The sequence below is a fragment of the Varanus komodoensis genome, unplaced genomic scaffold (assembly GCF_004798865.1).
Source record: "Varanus komodoensis strain SLA01 unplaced genomic scaffold, ASM479886v1 scaffold8, whole genome shotgun sequence".
Taxonomy (NCBI): Eukaryota; Metazoa; Chordata; class Lepidosauria; order Squamata; family Varanidae; genus Varanus; species Varanus komodoensis.
The window spans coordinates 30,938,958-30,963,603 of NW_025336481.1; the positions used below are offsets into that span (position 1 = coordinate 30,938,958).

The 24,646-nt window shown below is 38.1% G+C and overlaps 1 protein-coding gene across 8 annotated transcripts in view; it reads left to right on the forward strand.

Annotated features, from left to right (window-relative positions):
• Positions 1 to 24,646, forward strand: part of OSBPL8 (oxysterol binding protein like 8) — a 92,152-nt gene that overhangs the window by 12,126 nt on the left and 55,380 nt on the right. For 2 of the 8 annotated variants that reach the window (XM_044454815.1, XM_044454814.1), the window contains 3 exons: positions 4,985 to 5,073; positions 14,225 to 14,261; positions 21,987 to 22,124. In XM_044454815.1, the coding sequence (XP_044310750.1) occupies positions 5,032 to 5,073; positions 14,225 to 14,261; positions 21,987 to 22,124 (217 nt within the window). In that variant the 5' untranslated portion in view covers positions 4,985 to 5,031. Of the gene's footprint in view, positions 1 to 4,984; positions 5,074 to 14,224; positions 14,262 to 21,986; positions 22,125 to 23,479; positions 23,549 to 24,646 lie in introns of those variants that run through there. The other 6 variants (XM_044454819.1, XM_044454820.1, XM_044454816.1 and 3 more) reach the window with 4 other exon arrangements.

Consider the following 24,646-nt stretch of genomic DNA (forward strand, 5'->3'; position numbering starts at 1 on the left):
TGGAATTTATCTAGAGAAGTGTAGTATAAAAATAACATATCAGTTACAGCTTGATCCATTTTCTCATGGTAAATTGACTGTAAATGGGTAATACGGTTTTAAAAACTACCAAGAAAATGTTCATTTTGTGGACTTGGAGGGAATAAGTTGACTTTTACTTTGGATATTGTTGATGATTTTTAGTTTTCTGCTTTGCTTGCTAAATATGGTTTGCCTGCCATGGCAGAATGACAATATTTGTAATTACAACACTTGTTAGACTCCTTGATTAACCCTGCTGCTTTTATAGCTTCAGAGTCTCCTTTGCTAGTAGAAGTACGTTTGAAGGCTACCGATTCATTAACCCACAATTCAGGTTTATAAATACTTCTTATTAATAAATATAATACAAAGAATGTTAAACAAGAATGGAATAGGGAGTAGGATTGCTTTATTTTACCCTATCAGTGGATTTGTATTTTTTTGTCTGTGGCAGAAACATCAGCGAATCTTAGATTCTACCTTATTCTACAAAAACTTCCATGCTAAATAAAGGCTTATCTAAGTCTGCTAATGTTGGAGTTGAAATATTGCTAATGTGTCTCTTACTCATAGTTGCTGCTTTTGGGGAGGAAATCATAATACAGATAAACTTTGTGTTGGAATGCTTCTTAATATTTACTGATACACATGCTCTCTTTTAGCTGTTGCAAGAAAGTTAAAGTAAGGTCAACATAAATGGATTTTCCACACCCTTATTACAGCTAAAAGACTGATTCTGCAACACTGGAAGGAAAATGCCCACCACCTATAACCCAATTGATTGAAGATCAAATGATGCTTTCAACATTCAGAAGTGGCATTTAGATGATAGCTGTGATATGAGAAACATACAGATGCTTAGCCTGCCTTTCTTGAAGTTTATGCATGTGTTTTATTGATAGCTGAATTTTCATATACTTATAGGTATGCATTTTGTTTACATTAATTGTTGCAGATTTGTTAAAATGTATGCAAGAAATTTATGCAGCTCCTTCAGAGTGATTATTGGTGTCCTGCTTGCTTTTCTGACTAATATTGTCCTTAGTCACTGAGTTTTGATGTACAGCCTTCTGTAGGCTGTTCATGATTGAACTATATTTTTTCCATTCTGTAGTAATGGACCTACTGGTGTTTATATAATGAATTTATATGCTGCTACAATAGCTCATATCTGGGCTCTCTGTGCAGCTCACATTATAAATGTTCTGGGTGAAGTTCATAGTTTGGTATTTTTTTAATAACCCAACCTTGATTGGTGCTTCTGCACAATTTTATCCCAGAGTGATTTTGAGAGCTCCATGCTCTCTTCATGATGCTTTTTAAAAAAAGATATACTCGCCAACAGACTATGGGACCTTCCTGAAACAGATGCATCTAATATGAGATCATGTGACACTGGAATTGCACACAAGTGGATTTTTAATTACTTGCACTGCTTTCTAGAGGCAGTGGGTTGCAGCAGGGCTAATTTAGGCATGTCACAGCAAAGGGAGGGAATACTTATACAATCAACAAGTTTTTGTTTTGTTTTTGTTTACTTGACTTCTGTGCCACAAATAAAGGAAAAACACCTTCAGGGTGCTGAGAAGCTTGTATACATCAAGTGGTAACAATGTCAAGTAAATCCATTTCAGTTCTATTTTAACACAATGAAAAATAGGAAATTTCAAAGTGTGTGTTTGTAAATGCTTTTGCAAAGTGCTGTATAGGATGCGAATTACTGTTCAGTCAACAAATGTAGAAAATGTTAGATAATTTTCAGTGGAAGGAAACAACTTGAGTACTGTATGTGGTGCAAAAAGGTTGGTGATTGGTTGATATTTGTGTAGAGTTGATAGTTTGGTACTCTGTGGTTTTCATGTTTTGCAAGGATGAACAGAGCAAATGGTACAGCATGAAAATCAGTGCAAACTATTTGCATAAGGAAAAGAGGTGGAAAGGTGTGTTCATTTTCTAAGGCAAATGCGAGTCTTGAGCATTAATAAATGATTTTTAAATAAATGATTCTGATATCAGACACTCTGAAATCTTTAAAAAGATATTCTACTTCTTTTCTCTGTTGCATAAAATTTACTATAGAAACTTAGAATTGTTTCTAATCTAAGCATTGAAGCTTACCTTGTGCATGCCTCAAATGAATATATGCTAAAATAACTGCTTTCTTGTGATGAGTGTAATGTTTTTGGCACTTTAGTTTGGTACTTAAATTTATTTTAATGTCTTTGTGGCAACATTTTAAAAACTGTAACATTTTGAGTTGGGAAATGGGAAACTGGCTTGGGTTGATTGGATGTATTCTGTAATATGGTATGTGCCTAGGATATACAAGGTCTGCAAGTGTTCTTTTGGAAGTTCAGATTGCTTCAACCTTGAGTATACTGTCCTCGGATCTGATTGCAGTTGCATTCTCTCAGTTTATCTTATGTACTAATAAATAAGGTTAAGTCTGTAATCATCTTCATAGATAAGACTGAGTCCACTGAAAATAGTGAGATTCACTCCCAAGGCACTATGCATAAGGTTACATAGTGCATAGGAACATTTGTCGTAAGTGTATTACTATGTGGTGCATGTGTGCATGATGTTGTGTTCCATAGCTTGTTGGACTTAGTGAATAGGGTAGAGTTTGCCCATCATATCCTACATCCCTTGAATAAGGACATTATTCTGTATGCCTTGGAGCATGCTTTGCTTATGAAGTGTAGAACAGCCCTGTGATAAACAAATAGTAGCATGTATTGTACAGGAAAGGAGTTTGGCATCTATCTATTTAGGTAGTTTTTATTTGCTTAGTTCTTCGTCATTGTCTCTGTGCATCACATGTGGGCTTTGCTGTGTAGCTCAAGGCCTAGATCAGAGAGAAACTTCCATGGCTCTTCAGCTTTTTGGCAGCCCTAGCTAGTAAGAGAAGCTAAGTAGGAGTCTGTCAGGCAGTAAGCTGAAGAAGCTTCTTGTAAATAATAAGCCAGAATTCTCTGCAGTTATGGCTTATCATTCTGTCCAAATGAAGTGATTATTTAGTTTTTAAAATCTATATTAATGTTGAGTGCTACTAGTATAGGTATTTATTTGCTCATTCAGACAAAATTTTGAGGATTGTGGAAGATGCAAGAGGGAGGAGCTCTTTTAGTAAACAAGTGCAGTTCATTTAATATGAAATCTTACAAACTTTGTTGACATGGACTTTGATTTTTGCTAAATAGTGCAACAATCTTGAGTTGACAAAAGGCGCTTTTACTGTGATACTAGGAATTTGCCTGATTTGTAGCTGTGGGAGGAATATGGAAGGGATTCAGATATCTGCTCCTCCACTCCTGAATATTTACTATCCATTAATAACTTTGCATTTTCATGTTTAGGTGTTAAATGATCATAAAGGTTAATTATAAACAGTATTTAGAAATATGTTGAAGGCGTTGGAGGTGTTACGCATTTTAATTGCTGAATGAGGAAAGTACTGTACAAATGCCCATCTGTTGGATGGGTGAGCTCAGTATCTTTTTCCTGTTTAAGCCTCAATTTTTATCTTAATGAATGCTCATTAAGGTTAAGTAAATACATATGTTCAGCTAATTTTTAAAATACTTCCTTTATTTTTTAAATAGTTATTCTACAGCGCTGGCTGACCCACAGAGCTTTCTCAATTCTTTAACTGAGTAGGAAAATGTTAGGGTTAGAATGACCATCAAGACAATGGTACTTTAGGGGCTCTTGAAGTTAATTCCCCAAGTCCTGTGTCTTGCACAGGTGACCAAACTTTTAAGACTGCAAAGCAACATTAAATGCAACCATTCTACCACCAAAACATCATATACAATGTACAATTTCCGTGTATACTTTTTCTTAAAAATATTTACATACAAATGGAGGGGTGTCTTACACACAGGGGGCCGAGAGGAGAACCAAGTGCACGCTGGGGGGGAGGTGGGTGTGATCGGGGGAGGCGGGTGCACGTGCACAGCAGCAGCCTTCTCGCTCAGAGATCGGTAAAAAAGTGTGGGGTGTCCTATACATGGGGGCATCTTATACTCAGAAAAATACGGTAGTTTTCATTTGTGCCTGAACAAAACCTTTATTCCTTACCTCCCTTATTTTAAATTCTTCTTATACCTGCAGCACAGAACTGTGGAGGATTGAAAACAAAATTCATAATTGTATGAGCTAGTAGCATACTACAGTGGAATATGAAGTGCTAATATTGCCGTGTCTTTCTGTTGTTTATTACCATTTGGACTAAGCAACCATGGCTACTGATCACAGCAGGTGTCCCTTGTGACTGCACTTTGGCTTTTAATAGGCTAATTTATTTGAAGGTGCACCTTAGCTTTCTTTAGGTTCTGTTTAAACAGGCAGGATCTTATTTGTGGTTTATCATTCCACTAATAATATTTGCATCTTCACATTTTTTGTTTCTCCCCTCATACATCCAGCTTTAGTGAAAATAGTCTTTTTTTTAAATACCGCAGTCTCTTGTAATATCTGAACCAAGAGACCCTAGTCCATGGGCTCAATCTAAGATCATTTCATATTGAATCAGTTCCATTCCAAGATCTGAACCAGCTTGTATAGGAAGGAGCCCTTGGATGGGATGCCATATATGAATAGTTAGGAACTGAACTTTATCCTACCCTATTTATTGGTTCATCAGTTAATCCCCTCTCCTTTATTAGATACTGCTTACATATTTAAATTAAAAGGGTGATTTTCTCAGTTTGTTCTAAAGGCAATCAGTGAATAGTGAACTGCATTCAGTCCTGCTGCATGGAATTTATCTACCACCTATGACTTTTTTTCTTTACCAGTCAGTTGCAGCTCCTTCTCTGCAAATGCTGCCTAACAAATTTTTCAGAAGTAACATGTACTGGAGGCAAATGTGTAAATGCATTGCTCTTCAGATTGTTCAGTTGTAATTTGTTGTCTTTAATAATACATTAATGTCTGTGGATTTGTTTAATTTTTGTAGACTGCAGAATGGAAGGACTCTAAGTGAAAGACGAATCCTGTTTCAGCATGGAGATTGCATCATTTGAAGGGGAGCCTGATAGAGCTTCAGTGAGTAATTTTGTACAAAATGGTTTGGAACTAATAAATCTAATCAAAAAGAACACTTCTCTATATTAATAGGAATGTCTCTTTTTATTAATTGCTTAGTTAATGTTTAGTTTAGTCCCCAGAGAGGAATAATTTTAGTAAAAGTAAGCTAGTGTACTATTGGTTTCCTTTCATAAAGGTGAAAACAAGAAGATGGTGGCCTCAATGCTCTCTCAGGAAGTGAGCAGAAGTTACAAGGCCACTGCTGTTTCAGGACAGCAGAACCTCCGTATACACGCAGATTGGTTCCAAGCTTTCCAGTGGATGCCTGAAACTGTGGATAATAGCAAACACCAAACAGTACACTATGTAATAACAAGCGGGTGCCTGCAGGCGTGGCAGTGAGCAGTAAGCAGATGCCCGTGAGAGGAGAACAGTGAGCCACAAAATAAACTAAAATTAACTATATACATTTCTTTTTCCTAATTTTGTACATTTTAACCTCAGCACTTTAAGACTTTCTTTGACATTTTACAGCACTTCAGAACTTCTCTTTTGGACTGAGGTCAACTGCAAACGAGCCAGTGAATATGGAGTTCCTGCTATAATTTTAAATCAGGGATATTATACACTCATATATAATATCCATATTGACATATCTTTTATATGTAGAAAAGCAGAACTGAGTGTCAGATAACTTGGAGCAACTTCTAAAGTGGTGCAGCAGTGGTGATGCAGCTATAGCATTAAACCAACACTACCACAATATGGTAGTACTCACTAGTATAATGTGCCTTGCAGGTCATATTGCCTGTTTTAATTTTTTACCCTAGCAAGTGGTAATAACGTTGCACTAGCCTTGTTTTCTGCTGGTTCAACATTGTTAGTGCTAGCATTTCTCCATCCCTGAAGTAAATGTTGGGGAGAATATGCTCACTGTTAAAAATTATATAGGATATATAAAATACAAAACCATTGGGACCAATATTTAACTCCATAGAATAATTGTCCTGGATATGGAACAATGTTCCTAAAAGAAAACGGATGTTAATTTACAAAACTTAATTTTATGAAAAGTTGCACTGATCTTTAATTCAATCTAATTTGAAGTATATCTACAGTCTGTCCATTTAATTGTTGGCATCAGTAGTTTTTTTTTACATGGATCACTTTCATACCGTCTGCTTATGTAATATGATTGAGGATTTCTGGAAACCGATACTTGATATTATTAACAATGACAGGGTGTGTTGTCTAATATTCTATAGTTCTGCTTTGGAGTTAGTTTAAACTATGTTGTAGATAAAGACATAGTACCTTGCTTACTATCTATAGCTTAAATCTGTGTTGCTTCTTGTCCAAAAAGTGCTGTGATTCTATATAAACTTGATTATACATTACTGGGAGAAGTAAGAGCAGAGACAGTGGCTTGGTTCACACAAAATGGCAAGGAACCCTGCACTGCAGATTTTTTGCCTGATGTTTTAGGGTGAGTTCTCCCTCTTCCCCCTCCCAAGTGTACTTACATCTTTACAATGCTTTCAAGTCACTCCAGCTCTCAAAGATTTTTTTCCTTAAATCATAATAAACTCTTTTGCCATGATTCCCCCTTTTCTCTCTGTATATTTACCACATCCTCTCTGTTTCTGAAAATAAACAGGGAGATGGGCATATTGTTTGTCCGATAGGGATAGATCAGGTATAGATGCATATGTTGCCAGAATGCTGAAGCTAGTAGATAATGGATAACTGAGCATCACTTCTGTTGCTGCACTTTACATGGGATTCTATGGTTTTTCCATACTAACAAAGGTAAAATGGAAATTCCACATCTGTCAACCAGAGAAGCTGAAGTGAAGTGTGGAAACTTCAGAACAGGCTGTTGATCTGCTCCACAGTTTTAGGAAACTAAAGGTATCACACAGAAGTACTATGAGAGGGTCCAGATGATGCAACAGATGAACAAGGATAAGAAATCACCAGGCCTTCTCATGACATGTGAACTTGGACAGTTATTATTTTGCAGGACATATGTATTGCATATATCAACCTGGTAGATAATGGTCATTATTGGAACTTGTATTTCCATGCGCTTTTCAGTGTTTTAAATACAAATACGATAGAAGATGGTGGCCTCTTTCTTAAATACTTCCTGACCCTATTTGTTCATCTACAGCTCTACTGAATCACAGGAAGTATGAATGATTTTCTGCTCCTGCTATAGACTCTTTTATTATATCAGTCTTTTTTCCTTGTCTTTCCCTTTCAAATGGCGTTTTCTTTACTTAGTCTGCAATCTTATATGTACCTGTTTTGGAGAAACCCTCAATAAGCATGGTGGAACTTACTGCTTGTGCTATTAGGCACTATTGTCACCTTGCAGATAGCAAGATTTTCATCACTGAAGTCAAATGTATGAAAGCCAATGAGCTTAGGTTGTTCAGTCTCAAGGATAGTAAAACAATTCCTTGATTAGGACCAATCAGAATACACAAAGTTACATGCTTTTATCAGTGGATGAAAAAATAGAAACTGACCAACATGTACCTGGAGACCATGGTCTCATTAACAATAGTGAATGAGTTTGTTTTTACAGTAAAAACAAAACTGTAAACACTGTTAAGCATGAGGTATGATCTGATACTGCGATATGTCAGGAAGCCTGGTTGAAAATTAATATTCCTTTACTTGCATTTCTTCTCTCTGACGTAAGCTCATGTACTTTGTGGTTCATAGTTGAAGAACCTCGCTCAAAAACAAACATCTTTCAAATAGTGTCAAAAGTGGCTTCAGGTCTGCAGTTATCATCATTATAAGCCAGTATAGTATAACTTTTATTTTAGAAATTGTCTGCACTAGTGTTCCTCAAGAAGATTTGTATCAGTTGTGTTGGACTACAACTTCTACCATCTGTAGTCAACATATCCACAATTGATTTGTGTCCTGTTGTTCTAGGGAGACAATGGCACTTGGCAACTTAATGCTTACTATAATAACTAAAACATTTTCAAATTAATACTCAATGAAAATAGTACTAAAACAAACACAAAAGCACAATAATAAGAAAATAAAAACAGCACCTAACCTCACAGACTACCAAAAGCCCTGTTTGAATAAGAACTTCATGATCTGCTGGCTGAATGACAGCAGAAGGGGAATCAAATTAGCTTCCTTCAGCAAGAAGTTCTACAGCCTCAGAGCAGCAGGTGAGAAAGACTCTCTAGTATTTATTGTCACCAAATGCAGTAGTATGGAAAAATGCCTTTTTCTGAAGATCTTAGAACTCAAGCAGAACAGAAGACAGTCTTTCACCTAGCCTTGCCCCAAGAATAATACACTAAACACCTGGTTGAGATTGCTAGTAAAAACATTCAATAAGGTGCACAATGAAGTAATAGAAACAGTAAACGGATAAAATGCTAATAAAATAGAACAGCAGAAGCAGCACTTAAAACAAACTTGTAAAATCAGTTATGTAAGAATAGAAGAGAGAAACCACAAGACTAATATTAAAAGCTGAAGTTCCTTGGCAAATAAAAACTTCTTTGTCTGGTGCTGAAGCAATATTAAAACTGATACTAGATGAGCCTTTCTGGGAAACTGGTGCAGTTAAAAATGATCTCTCTTCCTTGCTCACTACCAGTGCTATTTACTGACTGTGGGATTGAGAGGGCCTCATATAATATCAGCATAATTTAAATAGACTCATGTGGTAGAAGGCAGTTCTTTATATAAATGTTTAGAATAGTGGACTGGACATGCAATATTTCAATTGAGCTCAGTAGTTAGGCTGAGAGTTAGTGACTAGTCTCCAGCCATTAAAATCACTGGAGAGCTGTCACTAGCTCTCAGCCTATTTCAGAGGGTTCAGATGATAACTTTGTGTGAAGGAAGGATAGGATAAATATAAAATAGAAGCTGAAAGCTATTACTTCACTGCCTGTACTCATATACTGTTAATTAGAAGTCACTTAATATTTCTGCTTTATCCTTTCTAAAAGTGGAAAAAAGAACATGAGATTTTCATTGCCCCCATTGGATCATCTCTATTACTAATCTGCTCAACTGATGACTCACTCTGCTGAAGACAGCTTGGCAAGGGCTTGGTAAATCTCCTAGTGTCGTGAATCTAAATTATGAGGGGCTCACGACAATATGACTGGGTCAGCTTTGTTTAGTGGGTTGTACATTGTGCAGGTCTACTCTAGTGGTGTATGAATTTTTAAAACGTTATTGACCTTAGGTGTATGAGAAAATATTTCCCTTATCACAGTTCTTTATAAATTGGAAAATACTATTATACAGAATAACAATTATAGGAGGGATATTGTGTACCAATATCTTGGTTACTGATTTGCTCAGCAGCTTTTCAAAGAAACTAGCACAAAGGTTGGATAAGTGGCAATTAATGCATTTGATTAAGTGGGCTACAGTCCAGGAAAGCTTATGCCAGAATGAATTTGTTAGTCTTTAATGTGCTATAAAACTTTGGTTTGAAAGATCAGGATCAGACCTCAATTTCTGTTCTCTCTCTTAGACATTTCCAATTCAATGATGTTATCAAGGAGAGAACTTTCCTGCACACCTGGTGGTCTGGATGTCACTTCCACTGCCCAGCTCACTGGGCTTGAATGACATAGCCTTATGCAAATGAGGTGGCCTGTGACCAGTACAGAAGGGGCATCCATGCAGCTTCTTTTTTTCCCCCCCATTTGTGTGACCCTGGCCAAGGTTTATATAGACTCAGCACTAGCAGCAATATGAGCACCCAATTAAATCAAAAAAGGGGAAAGGGTCATATATCTTTTCACAAAATGAAATATTGGAGAACTTGGCAGATGCAGGGGCGTATCCATGGAACTTTAACTAAGAAAGCCTTGCTACTTGTTACCCCCTGCCTGGCCTCTGAAGATCTTAATGCTAGTAAGAGAGATGTTCATGTGGTCTTTAATGTAACCTACCACATACCAGTTTTAGGCTTTGAAGGTCAAACTGGAACTGACTAGAAACAATTTTGTATTCCATGGCATTGTTTAATCCTGACTACATATGTTCTCTGTAATTAAAATATTGGGCCTGACCAAAGGTTTAGGTGTTCCTTCAAATATCATGGTTCTAAGCTGCTGAAGGTATTAAAGGTGATCATCAGCAGTTTAAATTGTCCCACAAACATGCTAGCAGTCAGTGCAGCTGGTACAGAATGAGTGTAATATGCTCTGATCAGCAGCTGGGTGGCTCCACCTTGCAGCAGCTGAAATGAATTACCAAGTGAGATAAGAGGGTGCCCTTGGTCCTTGAGTAGGTAACTAGCTGGATCAAATGCTGTTGTCGCATCACCATGGAGAGGAACAAGTTTTCTTACAGTACTCTATTTTATCTGGATTAAGCCACTCGGCTTTTTTTTTTTTTTTTTTTGGGCCCACAGTCATCCCAAAACTTTTGGGTATTTCCATAGTCACTATATAACTAGTTGGAGGAAATGGGCAGAAGAGATCTAAGTTAGGAGACAAGATGAAGGCTCAGTCTGGAAACCAAGTTCATTTTTTCTAGAGCATTTTTGTACTCTATAATTTATTTTCAGCTATTGACTGCTAAATTATAAATGTTTGGAATTTAGCTTTCTTGCTTTACAGCTTACACTGCATGAACATGAAACTTGTCTTTGATTGTGTATGAGCTGCTTCCTTGCCCTCCCCTGCAGGTGTGGTAAATGTGTACAGTACAAGGAGAACCTGAGTAGACCTCATTAGGGTTGTGTTAGCCTTTCATTTAGGAGTTCCTTGAAGGTGATTAGCTATGCAGTGCTGAAATATTTACATACTGGCCGTTACAGTAATCTTGAGTGATCAGCTGCTTCACTCAGCTTTCCCACTTCAGTATTTCTCTTGCTGGTGTTTGCTCAGTTATACAGGTTTGTGGATGCTTAACCAGCTAGACTCTCTGCTAATTCATGTAAGTACTAATGAAAGTATAGTAGTTACATTGTAAAACTCAGCTGAGTCATTTATGCTTAAGATGCTCTTTGTCTCTTCTCCTCCCTTTCCTTCAAACCATTGCATAAAAGATAGCCTAGTTCTTATTTATTTATTTAAAATTTCTTTCTATATTGATCCATAGATGAAGCTCTTAGGGCAGTTTACAACAATACATAAAACAATACAATAAAATGAGTAAAATAAACATTAAAAAATTAAAAACATTCTCAGTCATAGGCATGAAAATATGATCATGCAAACTAATTGTAGCACTTCTGTACCATTGTTCTTCACTGTTGCTATTATTTCTAAAAGTTAAAACTGTAAAGTAAAAGTCCATTTAAGAGTGGATGTAGTCTCAAACATGTTATGCTAGGCTGAAGCAGTCCTGGATCTGCTTTAAAAACATTTGACAGTGGCTAAACACCTTCTGTAATCTTGAGGTTCTTCAATAACTGCTTAGTATTGGGGTTTTGTTTGTTTTTTTACTATACAGATTCTTTCCTTCCTGAATAATTTTGAAAGGAGATGATATACTGCTGAATCAACCCATTTCAACTTGGTCTGATCAAGTTTTGGAACATGGAAATATAGGAAGCTGCTGTATAGCATCAGTTTGCTTTTCTTTCTGGCAGTGCTTTGGGATTTAAGGCAGGTGCCCTTTCCAGCCCTACCTGGAGAACGAGAGATCATCTGCATGTAAAATATGTTCACAGAAAGTTCTGATTTTAACAAAGGGGGAAAAACTCCTCAAAATACATCTTAAGATATTGATTTCTGATTGCAACTGTATTAATTATTGAGCAACGTTGGAATATTGATGACAAAGCATAGCAAGAGAAAATGCATTTGTTTTTCTTCCCTCAATAGCAGCCAAAAGAAAATGGGAATGACCAACCAAGGCTTTCCATGTGGACCCCCACATTGAGCTTCTTTGCAGCCCTTCCGCATCCTCAGGGATACTTGTTTTCTTTTTTTGGTTACATGCCTTGCTCAGCATGTTGCCTGCAGTGACGTTCTTAAACCAGCCATAGGGTGATCCATGTGGCATACCTTTTGTGGCCTCACCCCTCTCACCTCCAATGTACACAGTCTGAGTTTTGGTGAGGCAGTGGTACAAAATATATTAAGGATTTCATGAAAGATTACAGAAGTGAAAAAGAGTTCATCTGAAAGTATGATGTAACTAGCAGAGTAAAGATCACAGTATTGTGGCAAAAGGCTACAAAACAAAAACAAAACAGACTAGTTACACATTACCCTGCGGTAAATTGCCTACTTGGCTGTGTGAAGACTCATGACTTCCATGGTACAATTTCCTTTGGTACCTTTGTCAAGACTTGACACCCCAACATTGGTAATGAGGGGGAAGAAACCCTAAATTCCAGCTCCTAGCAGAATATATGCACTGTGGTTCCCCCCTACTTCTTGGGTGGGGATTTTGAAAGAGTCCCTTTGAGTCCGACTGAGACCTGAGCTGCCATTCCCAAGGATTTCGCATCATTTGGGCCCCTGGACAATTGACCAATTAATGTGCTTAAGAAGTCTCTTATTGCATCTGTTAAGTGGAGGTTCTTGGTCCTCAGATGAGTTCAGACAGGGGATTTACATCTCAACACCAGTGGCTAGATAGTGTGGCCTTTTGTAAAGATATGCAGTTGATTGTAACATGTAGGTTTCTTCCTTTTGGACCTGGCCAAGATGGAGTCAGTTTGGTCTAGTAAGATGAGCCACTCCTGGCCAACCATAATGCTTAATACAAATGGGTGCTGTAACAAAATGTTGCAGTATATTCCCAGCCCATGAAATGAGTGTTCCTGTTTAGGGTTTTAGTTAGACTTTTTAGACTAAACAGAATTTTTAGGCCTTTTTATAGGTGCAGTTTCAGGAAGAATATAAGAAAATGACACTACTTTTTCTTAATCAAACTCTTGAGGCCTTCCTCTACTATGCTAAAGGTATCCAGTAGCAGGTGAAATGGAAGATATTTGACTGTGAACTTGGAAAAGCATTTCCAGTTAGATAATATTTATTTATTTATTAAAACATTTTTATGCCGCCCCATTCGCCGAAGCCTCGGGGCGGCTTACAACAATAAATTAAAACATCATAACATTTTAAAATATATACATTAAAATAAAATACAAATATACAATATAAAATAAGCCGCCCTGGCCCGATAAAATTCAATAATATTAACATTTAAAATGCTGCTTAAATAAAAAGGTCTTCGCCTGGCGCCGAAAAACAAATAATGACGGCGCCAGGCAGACCTCTCTGGGGAGCGCATTCCATAACTTAGGTGCCACTGCTGAGAAAGCCCTCCTCCGAGTAACCACCCTCCTAACTTCTTTCACGGAGGGCTCCCGGAGAAGGGCCTCTCCCACCGATCTCGGGGGGCGGCTGGGCATATATGGATGTAAGCGCTCCTTCAGGTAGCCAGGCTAGATGGATAAGTAGTCTGACTGTATAAGACAGTTTCTCTTGTTCCTATGAAGCATGAGAACTCATTTATAGATGGAGTTCTGGAGAGTGTGAAAAGAGGGAAATGCTCGCATAAATCTATCTTTTCAATAATGTTTTTATTAGAATATTGTATAAATCACTTGATTTTCTAGTCTATAGTACTCAATTCTTCACTCACCACATCTCATTCAACATGTTAATTTAGAGGAATATTATGCAGCAATCTTGGTTAGTCACTTTTGGATTGTGCAGGTGAAGTGCTTGATAATTCTTTGTCAGTAACGTTATTAGCATTATCAAGGGACTGAATATAAGTTACTCTTTTTTCATTTGCAAGTTTCAGAAAGGCATCCTTGACTTCAGTGTTCTAGCTGATGATTCTGGTTGGCATATTATGTGATGAATAAATCAGAAAAATGTTGAAATGTAATCTTCTGCAGAACTACAAATAACAATTTACTAACTGTAGCAAAGCTAACCATGGTCTTTGCTAAGTGTACTTGCCTGTGTGGGTTTTTCATTTGCTTCATGCCCTCTATTGTGGAGCTATGTAGTTACAACATTCTATCAGGATTGACCTGCATGCTTTATCTTCAGTTTCAAACTAACTTGCTGTTTCCCTTGTTCTTCTTTCTTTTGTGTGATGGCTGCTGTATCTCCCCTCCCCAAACACACATTTTTTGGCCTGGATGCTTTTGTTTGCTGTTCTGCATATTCTGCTGTGCTTCCAGCATCATGGTGATGTCAAAGACTGTCAGGGAGCCCCAAGTAAGTAAATGGTTTTTCCAACAGTATGTGAACAATATATTCTTGTAAGGTGAGATCATGATTTCCCTTGCTTGTTCCACAACTGACTAACAGTACCAAATGCTGGGGATTTAAGAATGAATTCAGAGACTGACATAGCAGAAAATAGTATAACTGTAGAAACATGTGTGCATGCATATTCAAATAAATTTAAATGTTGTTGTAACATAAGATAGTATTTTCCCTCAGGTAACCATTGAGTAATATGGAAATTAACAGAAGCCCTGCCTGATATGTTTGAAAATTGGCAAATAGAATTTCCAGCTGACACATCTCTCATATGAAACAGTGAACATGAGCTTCATAATCTTATTTTGAACATATTCACACAATTCCTTTGATTTTAGTAGAATTTCATTTATACTGCTATTGGTTATATGGCAGTCAATTTTTCTTTCATGCTAGTAAAGTGGAAGAGAGTGTAATTAGGATGTGGTCTTCTAAAACTGAGAACTCTATAGGCAAGGCATCCTTTCAGTATGCACTTGATGCGTGTGGTCAGGATCTAATCATCAGTGTTAGAAAAAGGACCTTGAAAATGGATTTCTTTTAAAACGGGTGCACAGCTATCAGGTGGCGGACATAGGTGGCAGAGTCCTGTGGCTGGAGACCAGGAATGGGGATGATGGAGGTGGATATAGATCCTGATGTGATGTAGTAGGGCCAGAGACAAGGGCAAAGTCAGAAACAAACAAGGGTTGGATACCAACAAGGCATCACAGGTCCAGAAGCAAAGGCAGAGTCAGGAACAGGCAAGGGTCAGATATCAATCAGACATGGCAGAACCAAAAGTGAAGACAAGGATCATGGCAAAATCACAGGTCAGACCAGAGTCAAGGGCAGAGCCAGTAGTAGTTAGGAATCAAGGCATAGTCAAGAACAAGGCGGGAGTGGAAGCAAGATCATGAATATGATGCAGCCACTGCAGAAGCCAATCTTGCTGTGGCAAAACAGCAGCACAGGAAAGCCTTTTTAGAGCCTTCCAAAGCTCCCAGCTTCACTGCATAACTGCACAGGCTCCAATCCTTGCAGGTACTTAAAAGGTTTGATCCTGGTCCTCTAGGCACTTGCAGGATGAACTGTGCTTCTCTTCACCACCATGTAACCAGATGGAGCTGTATCGGGACTTTGACAACACCCATATTTGACCCCAGTATCTGATAGATGCTGCAGATATACAGAAATGTTCAGAAAACTTGTAATTTCTGTCTTCAGGAGTTGCTTCTTTAGGGTCATTGGACTCCAGCCTTCTCTCAGCTTCAGTCCCCTCCCTGATTGTACCTTTATTACTACTATTAGCAGCAATTCAGAGTATGTCAGGGTGTGGAGGAGGAAGTGGCCAGTCTCCCAGTCCTTCCTTCCCTTGTCCTGTATGACCAGTGTAGTTAGCAGCATGCTGCTATGGATTTTCTAGTGGTTTTCATGAAAGTAGCTGGGGGTCTTGAGGGACTGCACAATATAAGTCTGTGGATTGTGTACCTCATATTTTAAAGCACAAAAGTTACTTGTTTTGTGTTGGCTATTTAGTTTTTAAAATTACTAGCAATTAACATTTTTACTAGTTAATTAAAAAACAGCAAAACTGCTTATTCAGTTTCACTCCATATTCTTAGTCCAGATTTCAGCCCCTCACGAATTTTTTTTTTCCATCAAAAAATCACGATGGTCTAGTTTTCATGCTATAATGGGCATAAACATCTATCTTGTGTAGATTAATGGAAGATACATAGTATGCTCATCTTTTCATTGTACTATAAGTAGACAAAGTCCAGCTGTTCCTGTTAAAACACTTACACTGAAGAGCTTTTTTCTTATGTAGCTGTATGAAACTGGTCACTATACTTAGTAAGATTTGGCAAGATGCTTATTTATACATTAGTTTGTTCTGGAATGTTATCTTGAGGCAGGAAATTGGCTACGGAAGTGGTTGGAGGAGTATTGCATTGCAGCGGAGTTAAAATATTGCTATTGGGGGTTAGGCAATAGTGTTTAATGAATTCTTCACCAAACAAGATCCAGGGCAGATGCCTGTGCATGAACTGATATTTTCAGGAGGGGAGTCAGAAGAACTGATGCAAATAGTGATGTCAAGAGATGAAGTTCTAGATTTTGATGACAAATTGAAAACAAATCACTAGGTTCAGATAATATCAACCCGAGAGTTTGTAAAGAATTCAAAGGTGAGATTGCTGATCATCCAACAAAAATATGTCCTGCTTCTGTACCAGGAGACTGGAAAGTAAAAACAGATTTTTAAAAGGGATCTAGTTGTTAGTTGGAAAAATACAGGCTCATTGGGAATGCCTGTTCCAGATAAATTCATGGAAAGCATTGTTTAAAGATAAACATATCAAGCATATAGAAGGAGATGTTCTGCTGAGAAAGAATCAACATGACTTCTGCAAAGGTAAGCCATGTTTCACTAGTATTTTCTTAGAGAAGGTCAATAAAGATGTGGAAGGAATGATTTGACAGACATTGCTTGTACTTCCAAAAGGCATTTGACAATGTCACTCACCAAGGACCCTTTAGCAAATTTAACCATCATGAAGCAAAAGAGAAGTGTTTTAATGGGTCAGGTAACTGGTTACAGAGCAGAAAGTTCAGGAATAAATGGACAGTTCTTGCAATCAAGGGATGTAAGCAGGCTCTTTATTGGTACTGATAATTTTAAATTTGTACATAATCAGTATAGGGTTAGGGGGATGGCCAAGTGTGCTGATGACACCAAGTTATTTTGTGTGGTCCAAACAAAAAGTAAAGAATCTGTCAGGTAAACAGAATATACTAAAATGGCAAATACAGTTCAGTATAAGTATGTGTAAAGTGATGCACACTGAGGCAGAACAATCCATATATATTTATGGAATCTGAGCTGAGCCTGACAGACCAAAGAAGAGAATTTGGGGTTTTGTTGGATAAATTAATGAAAATATCAGTCCAGTGTGTAGCTACTATGGAAAATGGGTATAATTTTAAAAAAGAAAAAAAGAAAACTGTCAGTATCACAGTATAATAATGCCTTTATAAAAATCTGTGTGGTGTGACCACAGTTGGAAAACTGTACAATTTTGGTTGTACTGCACCTCAAAAACGTTATTGTAGAAGTGGGAAAGTTGCAGAACAGGGCAGCCAAATTAGTGAAAGTGATAGAACAACTCCCCTTTGAGGAAAATTGTAATGTTTGGGACTTTTTGTATATGAAAAAGGTGATTAAAGGGATACATGATAGAAGTCTATAAAATTAATCATGGTATGGAGAAAGTGAATAGGTGTTAGAAAGTGAATCTTCCCTCTTTCATAATAGTAGAACCCAGGGTAATCTGATGAGGCTAAATAATAGAAGATTCAGGAAGATAACAAGAAGTACTTTACACAGTCCATGGTAAAGCTATGGAAATTGCTACCTCAAGAGAATTTTGGTTGTTGGGCGATTTAGAAACTAACCAACTAAATAAATAAAATAAAGCTGTAGTGATGGGCGCCAATTTCAATGGCTTTAAAAGAAAACTAGACACATTCATGGAGCATAACACTATCAATGGCTACTAGTTATGATAGGTTGCAGTTTCAGGGGCTACATATGGCCCTGTACAGTAGGTGCTGGAAACAGCACTAGGAGAGTGTGTTCCACCACTGTCCTGCTTGTGGCTTTCTCATGACCATCTGGTTCTGTTAGACTAGAAAACTGTTGGTCTGATCCAGCGTATCTCTTACATCCTTACCTATAGAGACTGGAATTCAGCAGGGCCACCACTGGCCAATGATAACTGAAACTAGTTATCATTGTCTTGTGCTTTATGACTCAGTTTCCTGAACATTTTATCACACTCTCTGCCACATGACAAAACTTAGGTAACATAGGATTTTTCAAATAAGTTTTGATATGTCATGGAGCATCTGCTGTTCAAAGGAGAAATGTAATCCTTATTGTTTTCATGCTCACCTAAATTAGCCTTTTGGATCCCGACCATAGCCAACAGAATCAAATATGTTCGGGCACTAAGTATTTCACTAAGAAAGTAGTAATGCTGTGTAAATTGTGTGTGGAAACAGTAGCCAAAACAGTACCATTTACACACAATGGGAAGGCATTAGCAGGCATGGGAAACATTCCAAGGCTTTCAGGAGTTCAGAAAAAGGAAGGAGCACTTAAAGAAACAGCCTGATGAGAACTGAATATACTCAGTAGCCATAGAATGCTGAGTGTCTCTCGGAATAGTGGGGAGATGAAAAATTGTGTGAATGAAAGTTAAGTGAAGAATCCTGAAAAGGGCATGTTTATTGACCAAATACTGCCTTAAATACTTGTAGAAAAATGTGTTTTTATAAATTGTTTGGAAGGATTCTTGTCTATAAATACAACTATGTAAAAATATTTAACAGGTTTTAAATTCAGTTAATTTACATCCTGACTGTATTGATATGCTAGTTTCATAGAGTTGCCAACCCTGATAGTGTATCCCCTGCAAACATCCCATTACTGCAAGTTTATACTATTTATCTGGAGTTGGCATCAGTGCAAGCCTGACTTCCTTGTAATATCTCTTTATAAAAGCAGCTTAAAATAAGGGCTCGTCTTTCTAAAGTAGCAGACACTGTCCTGTTTCACACATTATGACAACCTACCATGGGTAACAAGCCAGTAGGTTGTTGTGTTACCTGAAACCAGAATACTTTTGGCCTGGAAGATTTGGGGGGGGGGGGCAAAAGCCACCCCAGCAACTTAGGAGTTGTTAGATCCATGTTGGACTGTTGTGTTGTCGAGCAGAGGACAGCAATTTAATAATGGATTGTATGGATTGGCGAGCAAGCAAGAATATAAAAGGCCCTGCTGGTTAGCAGGAATGTAAAAGGTCCTGCTGGTCTTCAAGTTGCCATTTGCAGCCTCTCAGTCAATGCCCAAACCACTTTGAAGCTCTAAAAAATTTTAAAGTGGCAAATGAAAAGGGATAGCAATTGGAGTGGGAAGGGGCAGACAAGGTGGATTCTACTGTGAAGGCTACTGGGATAGCAACTGGAGAACAACGTGGGAAGAAGCCACAGTGAACCTGATCATCTGTTGGGCACACCATGGGTTGTTCTGCAAACAACCCACATTTTATAATTTATTCAGAGGGTTAGCACTCTGTACAAACACACTCATTCTCATGATATGTGGTCAACAAAAGAATACGACAAGTACAGTAAGGAAATACAACAATTTTTGCACATACTTTCCCCTTTGTTTTCAAGTTGTGTTAACTGCTACTATGTAGATGAACTCTAATGGGTAGTATTGTATATTTGCCTGTGTGGTATTTTCATATGCTTTAAGCACAAAGGAAAATGTCTAGGAGTGTTGTTTACACATGCCACAAGTTAATCTGAACATAATGTGCATCAGTCATTGACATGGGATAAAGCTTTGCACAGCAGATTAGCACCATTGGATACTGGGACATGATGCAGTCCATGCAGTTGTGGATTATTACTTTAATAGCTTTCTAGTTTGTTTTTTTCAGAATGAAATCCCTTTCTTTCCATGCCTCAAGTAGAGTAAAATGCAAAATAAATAGGCAGCCGAACCATTCCCCAGTGGAAGACCACATGGATTTTATGTATAAGGTTCCAGGTTCAGTCCTCAGCACATCTAGGCAGAGCTGGAAAAATCCCTGCTTGCAACCCTGCAGACTCGCCATTTGTGTCAGGAGAATTAAGCTAGGTTAACCAATGGTCTGACTCAGCACAAGGCAATTTCTTATGTTTCTAAACAGTTAGTGCCTGTGGTGTTTAGAATTTTTCAACATGGGTTCTTTTGTGTTTTTTCAGTGGGTAGGAATGATTGAAAGCTGCAGGGATCACATTTTGGCTAAACATTAGGAGAATTTCCTAACAGTAAAGGTTGTACAGCAGTGGAATTGAACTAGATGATCCCCAACATCCCTTTTAACTCTGTTTCTATGAATACAGTTTGGAAAAATTACACATTTCTTTGACAAACACACTTCTCTCTTATTTGGCAAAATCATGCATGACACTTTCCGTATTGTTAGTTGAGATTTTTAAACTGCAAGAAACACACCTTTCATGTGACAAAGCTGTCATAATTTGTGTATCTTTGAGATTTTCTGGTAAGTGGTATTACATTATTCTAATATTGGAAGTTGTAATGCTTTCCAAAGGCAGAACAGATTTCTATAGCGATGTTAGAGAATTTGAGGAAATATGCATTTCCACAGAAAAGTCTCTAGAGGGCACTGTGACAGTGTGAATGTTCAGAAAAGGTGATGCAGGGTGGTAGTGGTGAGGGGAATAGCCACTGAAGCGCCTGTGTGGAGGGGAGACAGCATAACATCAGAATATGCAACTCTTAATGACAGGGAATTCCAGAGAGAAAGAAAGATCCCCCAAAATAAACATTGTGATTTATGAATTAAAGTTCAAATTTAAGCTTTATAAACCCTACTTTTTGTATGTAATTTCTAACAATATTCTCAGGTATTTTGAGTATTAAGTAGTCACAAGGTTTACTGTTCTAGGGAATGAAGTTAATTCTTGAACATGCTATTATATATAGCAGTTTGATATACTTTAGAAATTTAACATCGGAAAGATTTAGTCTGCAGCATTATAGAAGATACAATTAAAGATCTAAAGCTAGACTCAAAACACTAAAATTTCTGAGGTATCAGAGAAAAATTGTCTTGTGAAATTGTCAAAATTGGCCAATCTCTTTCCCAGAACTTGGAATTCTGTGAAGAACTAAGTTTTTTCTGGCATATGCTTAGTCACTTGGAAGCTAGTGCAGTGCTTGCCCTTCCTGTGCTACTGCATTAATTCTAAGGTGGAGGAGGTAATGGCATGGTTCTTCTCCATGTTGGTATCGCACAAGAATTGGAGTCATTTAGGAATAGAAAGCAGCTCATGGCATATGAGCTCAGTCTTCTGAGTTTACGGTGATATGTAGAGGGACACATGCCGTTGTAGCATCTCTCATTTTTAACCCAATCAATGCTTTTTCATAAAATAGTTAGCTTTCTTCAGTTTCCTCATAGAATCATTAGAGCTGGAAAGGGTCATGAAGGGCATCGAGTCCAACCCCCTGCTGTCTTCACTTATTTACTTTGCCCCATGCCTAATGACCAACTACCTTATGAAAAAGAAGTATAATATCAAAGGGGTGTAGTTGTATGGTGGTAGCAGAAGTGATGGGAGTGTTTGCCCCGTAGTGAGGTATGATCCTCCACAAGTGGAGCTGCCTTGGAAGGCTTTGACAGTTATAGGTGACCTATAAATGTATGTATGTATGTATGAGTGGTGGCTTTAGCGGTAGGAACAGGATAGAGGTGGTCTACTACATTTAATGTTAGTGCTGGGATTGTGGTAGAGTAGGGGATCCCACCTAAAGTTTGTGTTTGTCGCAGTACAAAAGGGGTGGGTGGGACCAGGGGAAGGTGACATGTCCACCTGAAGAATCTGAGGGAGCTGGATTGGGACCCCAAGAAGGCTGGATTTGGTCCCCAAGTGTGAGCTTCTGCACCCGTGATCTAATGTAGCTGGATCAATTACATATGGCTTCCCTCTTCCAGGTCTGTTCCCCATTTTTATTCTTTGTTGAATTTCAGAAGTTAAGCTCTTCCTGTACTCAATAAAATTTACAGTGTAAAGCACAATGAATGATGATGATTCTCTTTGTTTTTCTAGCTGTGGTAATGCACAATGATGAATCTCATGCTCTGACTTCAGGAAAAATGAGCCAGCGTCAGGGGAAAGAAGGGTATCTTACTCCAACCAAAGAACTACACCAGCCATCATTGAGTCCAGGAACAGTGCATGGTCATGGTAAGAAGCATTTCATTATAATTAATAGAATGTCAAATTAAATATTCTAGCATCTGAAGTAGTTACTACAGTATTTGCAGCAAATGTCTTTATATTCCATGGTAATAATTGGGTATTTTGGATGTACAAGTTTGGCATATTATCCTATCTTACCAAAGGCTTCTGATTTGAACAAAACTGGAAACTATCATTTGTGGCTTCTTGCTTTCATTGGGCCATTAAGGGAGAAGCAAAGGGACTGTATGCATGGGCAAAATACTTCTTCACTTTCAGTTTAAGCCAGTATATGATCATAAGAGCCTGGCCAGCTCTATTTGGCTGTCAGGATGATGTGTGATGGAATAAGAAGGAAGCATAGTTGGATATCACTTGGCTTTGGCATAAATCATAAACTCCAACTACCTCCCTTCCTTGCCCCTGCCATGCCCCTTTTCCTCCTCACCAAAGCTGATGGTATAATTCTTTCCATGCTGCAAAGGGAGCAGGATGTAGGTGCAGTGTTCAGAGAGTCCCAGCTCCATAGTCACAGAAACTCAGAGCTGTCACCCAGCTCCCCAACCGTGTCAGGATGCCACTAGATTGCACCCTTGCTGAGTTACTACTGTCTACATAAGTTGTACTTGAAGGTTGCGATCTTATGCATACTTAGCTAAGAGTAAAGCTGATTGACCACATTAGGATTTATGTTTGAGTAAACCTGGATAGGAGCAAATCCTGATAGGACTGTAAGCATTCCATGGACATATACCTGAATAGTCAAGTTATACGATATGGCATGGAGGTAGGGAATGTAAAAAGTAGGAAAAATTTGCATAAAGTAGCTGCATTCAGGTGGCATAATAAAACATATTGTGGTGGGAAGAAGGTTAGCCTTCCACTGGGTGCACCCACTCTAAAATTAATTCTTGTGCCTTAATGTGAAATATGGTGCCTATTTCAATGATGATTGTCCATTTCCACCAATTTTTGGTCTGAGGCTGATGAAGTAGCTCTAGAATTTTGTGGCTTGTCATGCATTCTGTGGTTTTCATTTATACATCAACTTATTTCTGCACTGAGGCAGCACAGTACAAAAAACTGAGTTGGAAATTGTACTGAGGTGATATGAAGCCAATTTTGTGATTTTTGAAAATGAAGCTTTGGAAAACAATGTAACGTTGTATGGATTACAAGTCTTCGCACTGCCCAATTTATATACTTTATCTCATACCTATTCTGATAATGCAAATATATACCTTTGGTCTCTTTTCAATTTATACAGTTAATTGGACAAAATAGGAACCAATGCCACTGGGAATAAGCACTCTTAACATTATTACTTTACATTTATACTTCACTTTTCTTCCTCTTGCAAGGAACGAGCCCAGGGTGGTTTACAAGGTTCATCTCCTCTGTTTTATCTTTACCAACAGCAACCCTGTGAGGTAGGTTAAACTGAGTTTCTTTGACCCAAAGTTACTCAGTGAGCTTCACTGCTGATTAGGGACTTAAACCTGAATTACCCAAGTTCAGCACTCTGAATCACTGTGTCACTCTGGCACTCACTTTATTTTATCTGATTGGCACTATAAATGTTGTCCAAATTCAGTAATTTACCTTGGAACTCAAGTTTCAAAGAAGATAATCTTGGGGATTAGAATAAACCTCAGCTACATCATTCGCTAGATCAAAGCTGACTTAGATGATCATCCCTCATTAAGACTACCTGGGGAAAATGAAATGTAATTAAAATAAATGTCCTTCCATACCTATCATCATCCTTATCATTATTATCTGCTATTATGGCACTGTAAACTGAAAGACTCCTGTGAAGCTAGCTTTAATTTTCCTTATATCACATGCCATTTTTTGCACTTGAAAAATAGCAGTCCCAACTTGGGTCCATTGTGCTTTCATTGGCCACCCTAGAATATTATTGTCAATTATCATTTGTTGTTTACTCTCAGGGTGGATGTGCTTTTGGATCCTTTACATGTTGACTAATTAAGCTTGTGTTTTTCCACAATAGTAACACCTGAGGGGAAATGGCATGATCTCAGGCCTCAGTTCCACTGCACATTCTTCATCTATGCTGAGCTTATGGTCTGGTGTAATCCACATTTTAAAATAGTGGGACAACCAATTTTATTGAGAGCTAAAAAGTTATTATTTCCATTCTAGGCCAAATTATCAGCCCAGTTAGTGAGGTTTTTCACCACCAGACTTGTAAACTGCACTCAGCCTCCTTGCCATACCCAGGTGACAGTTGTTGTTAGTCGCGAAGTCATGTCCGACCCATCGCGACCCCACGGACAACATTTCTCCAGGCCTTCCTGTCCTCCACCATCCCCCAGAGTCCACTCAAGCTCACACCAACTGCTTCAGTGACTCCATCTAGCCACCTCATTCTCTGCAGTCCCCATCTTCTTTTGCCATCTATTGTTCCCAGCATTAGGGTCTTCTCCAGGGAGTCCTTCCTTCTCATTAGGTGGCCAAAGTATTTGAGTTTCATCTTCACTATCTGGCCTTCTAAAGAGCAGTCC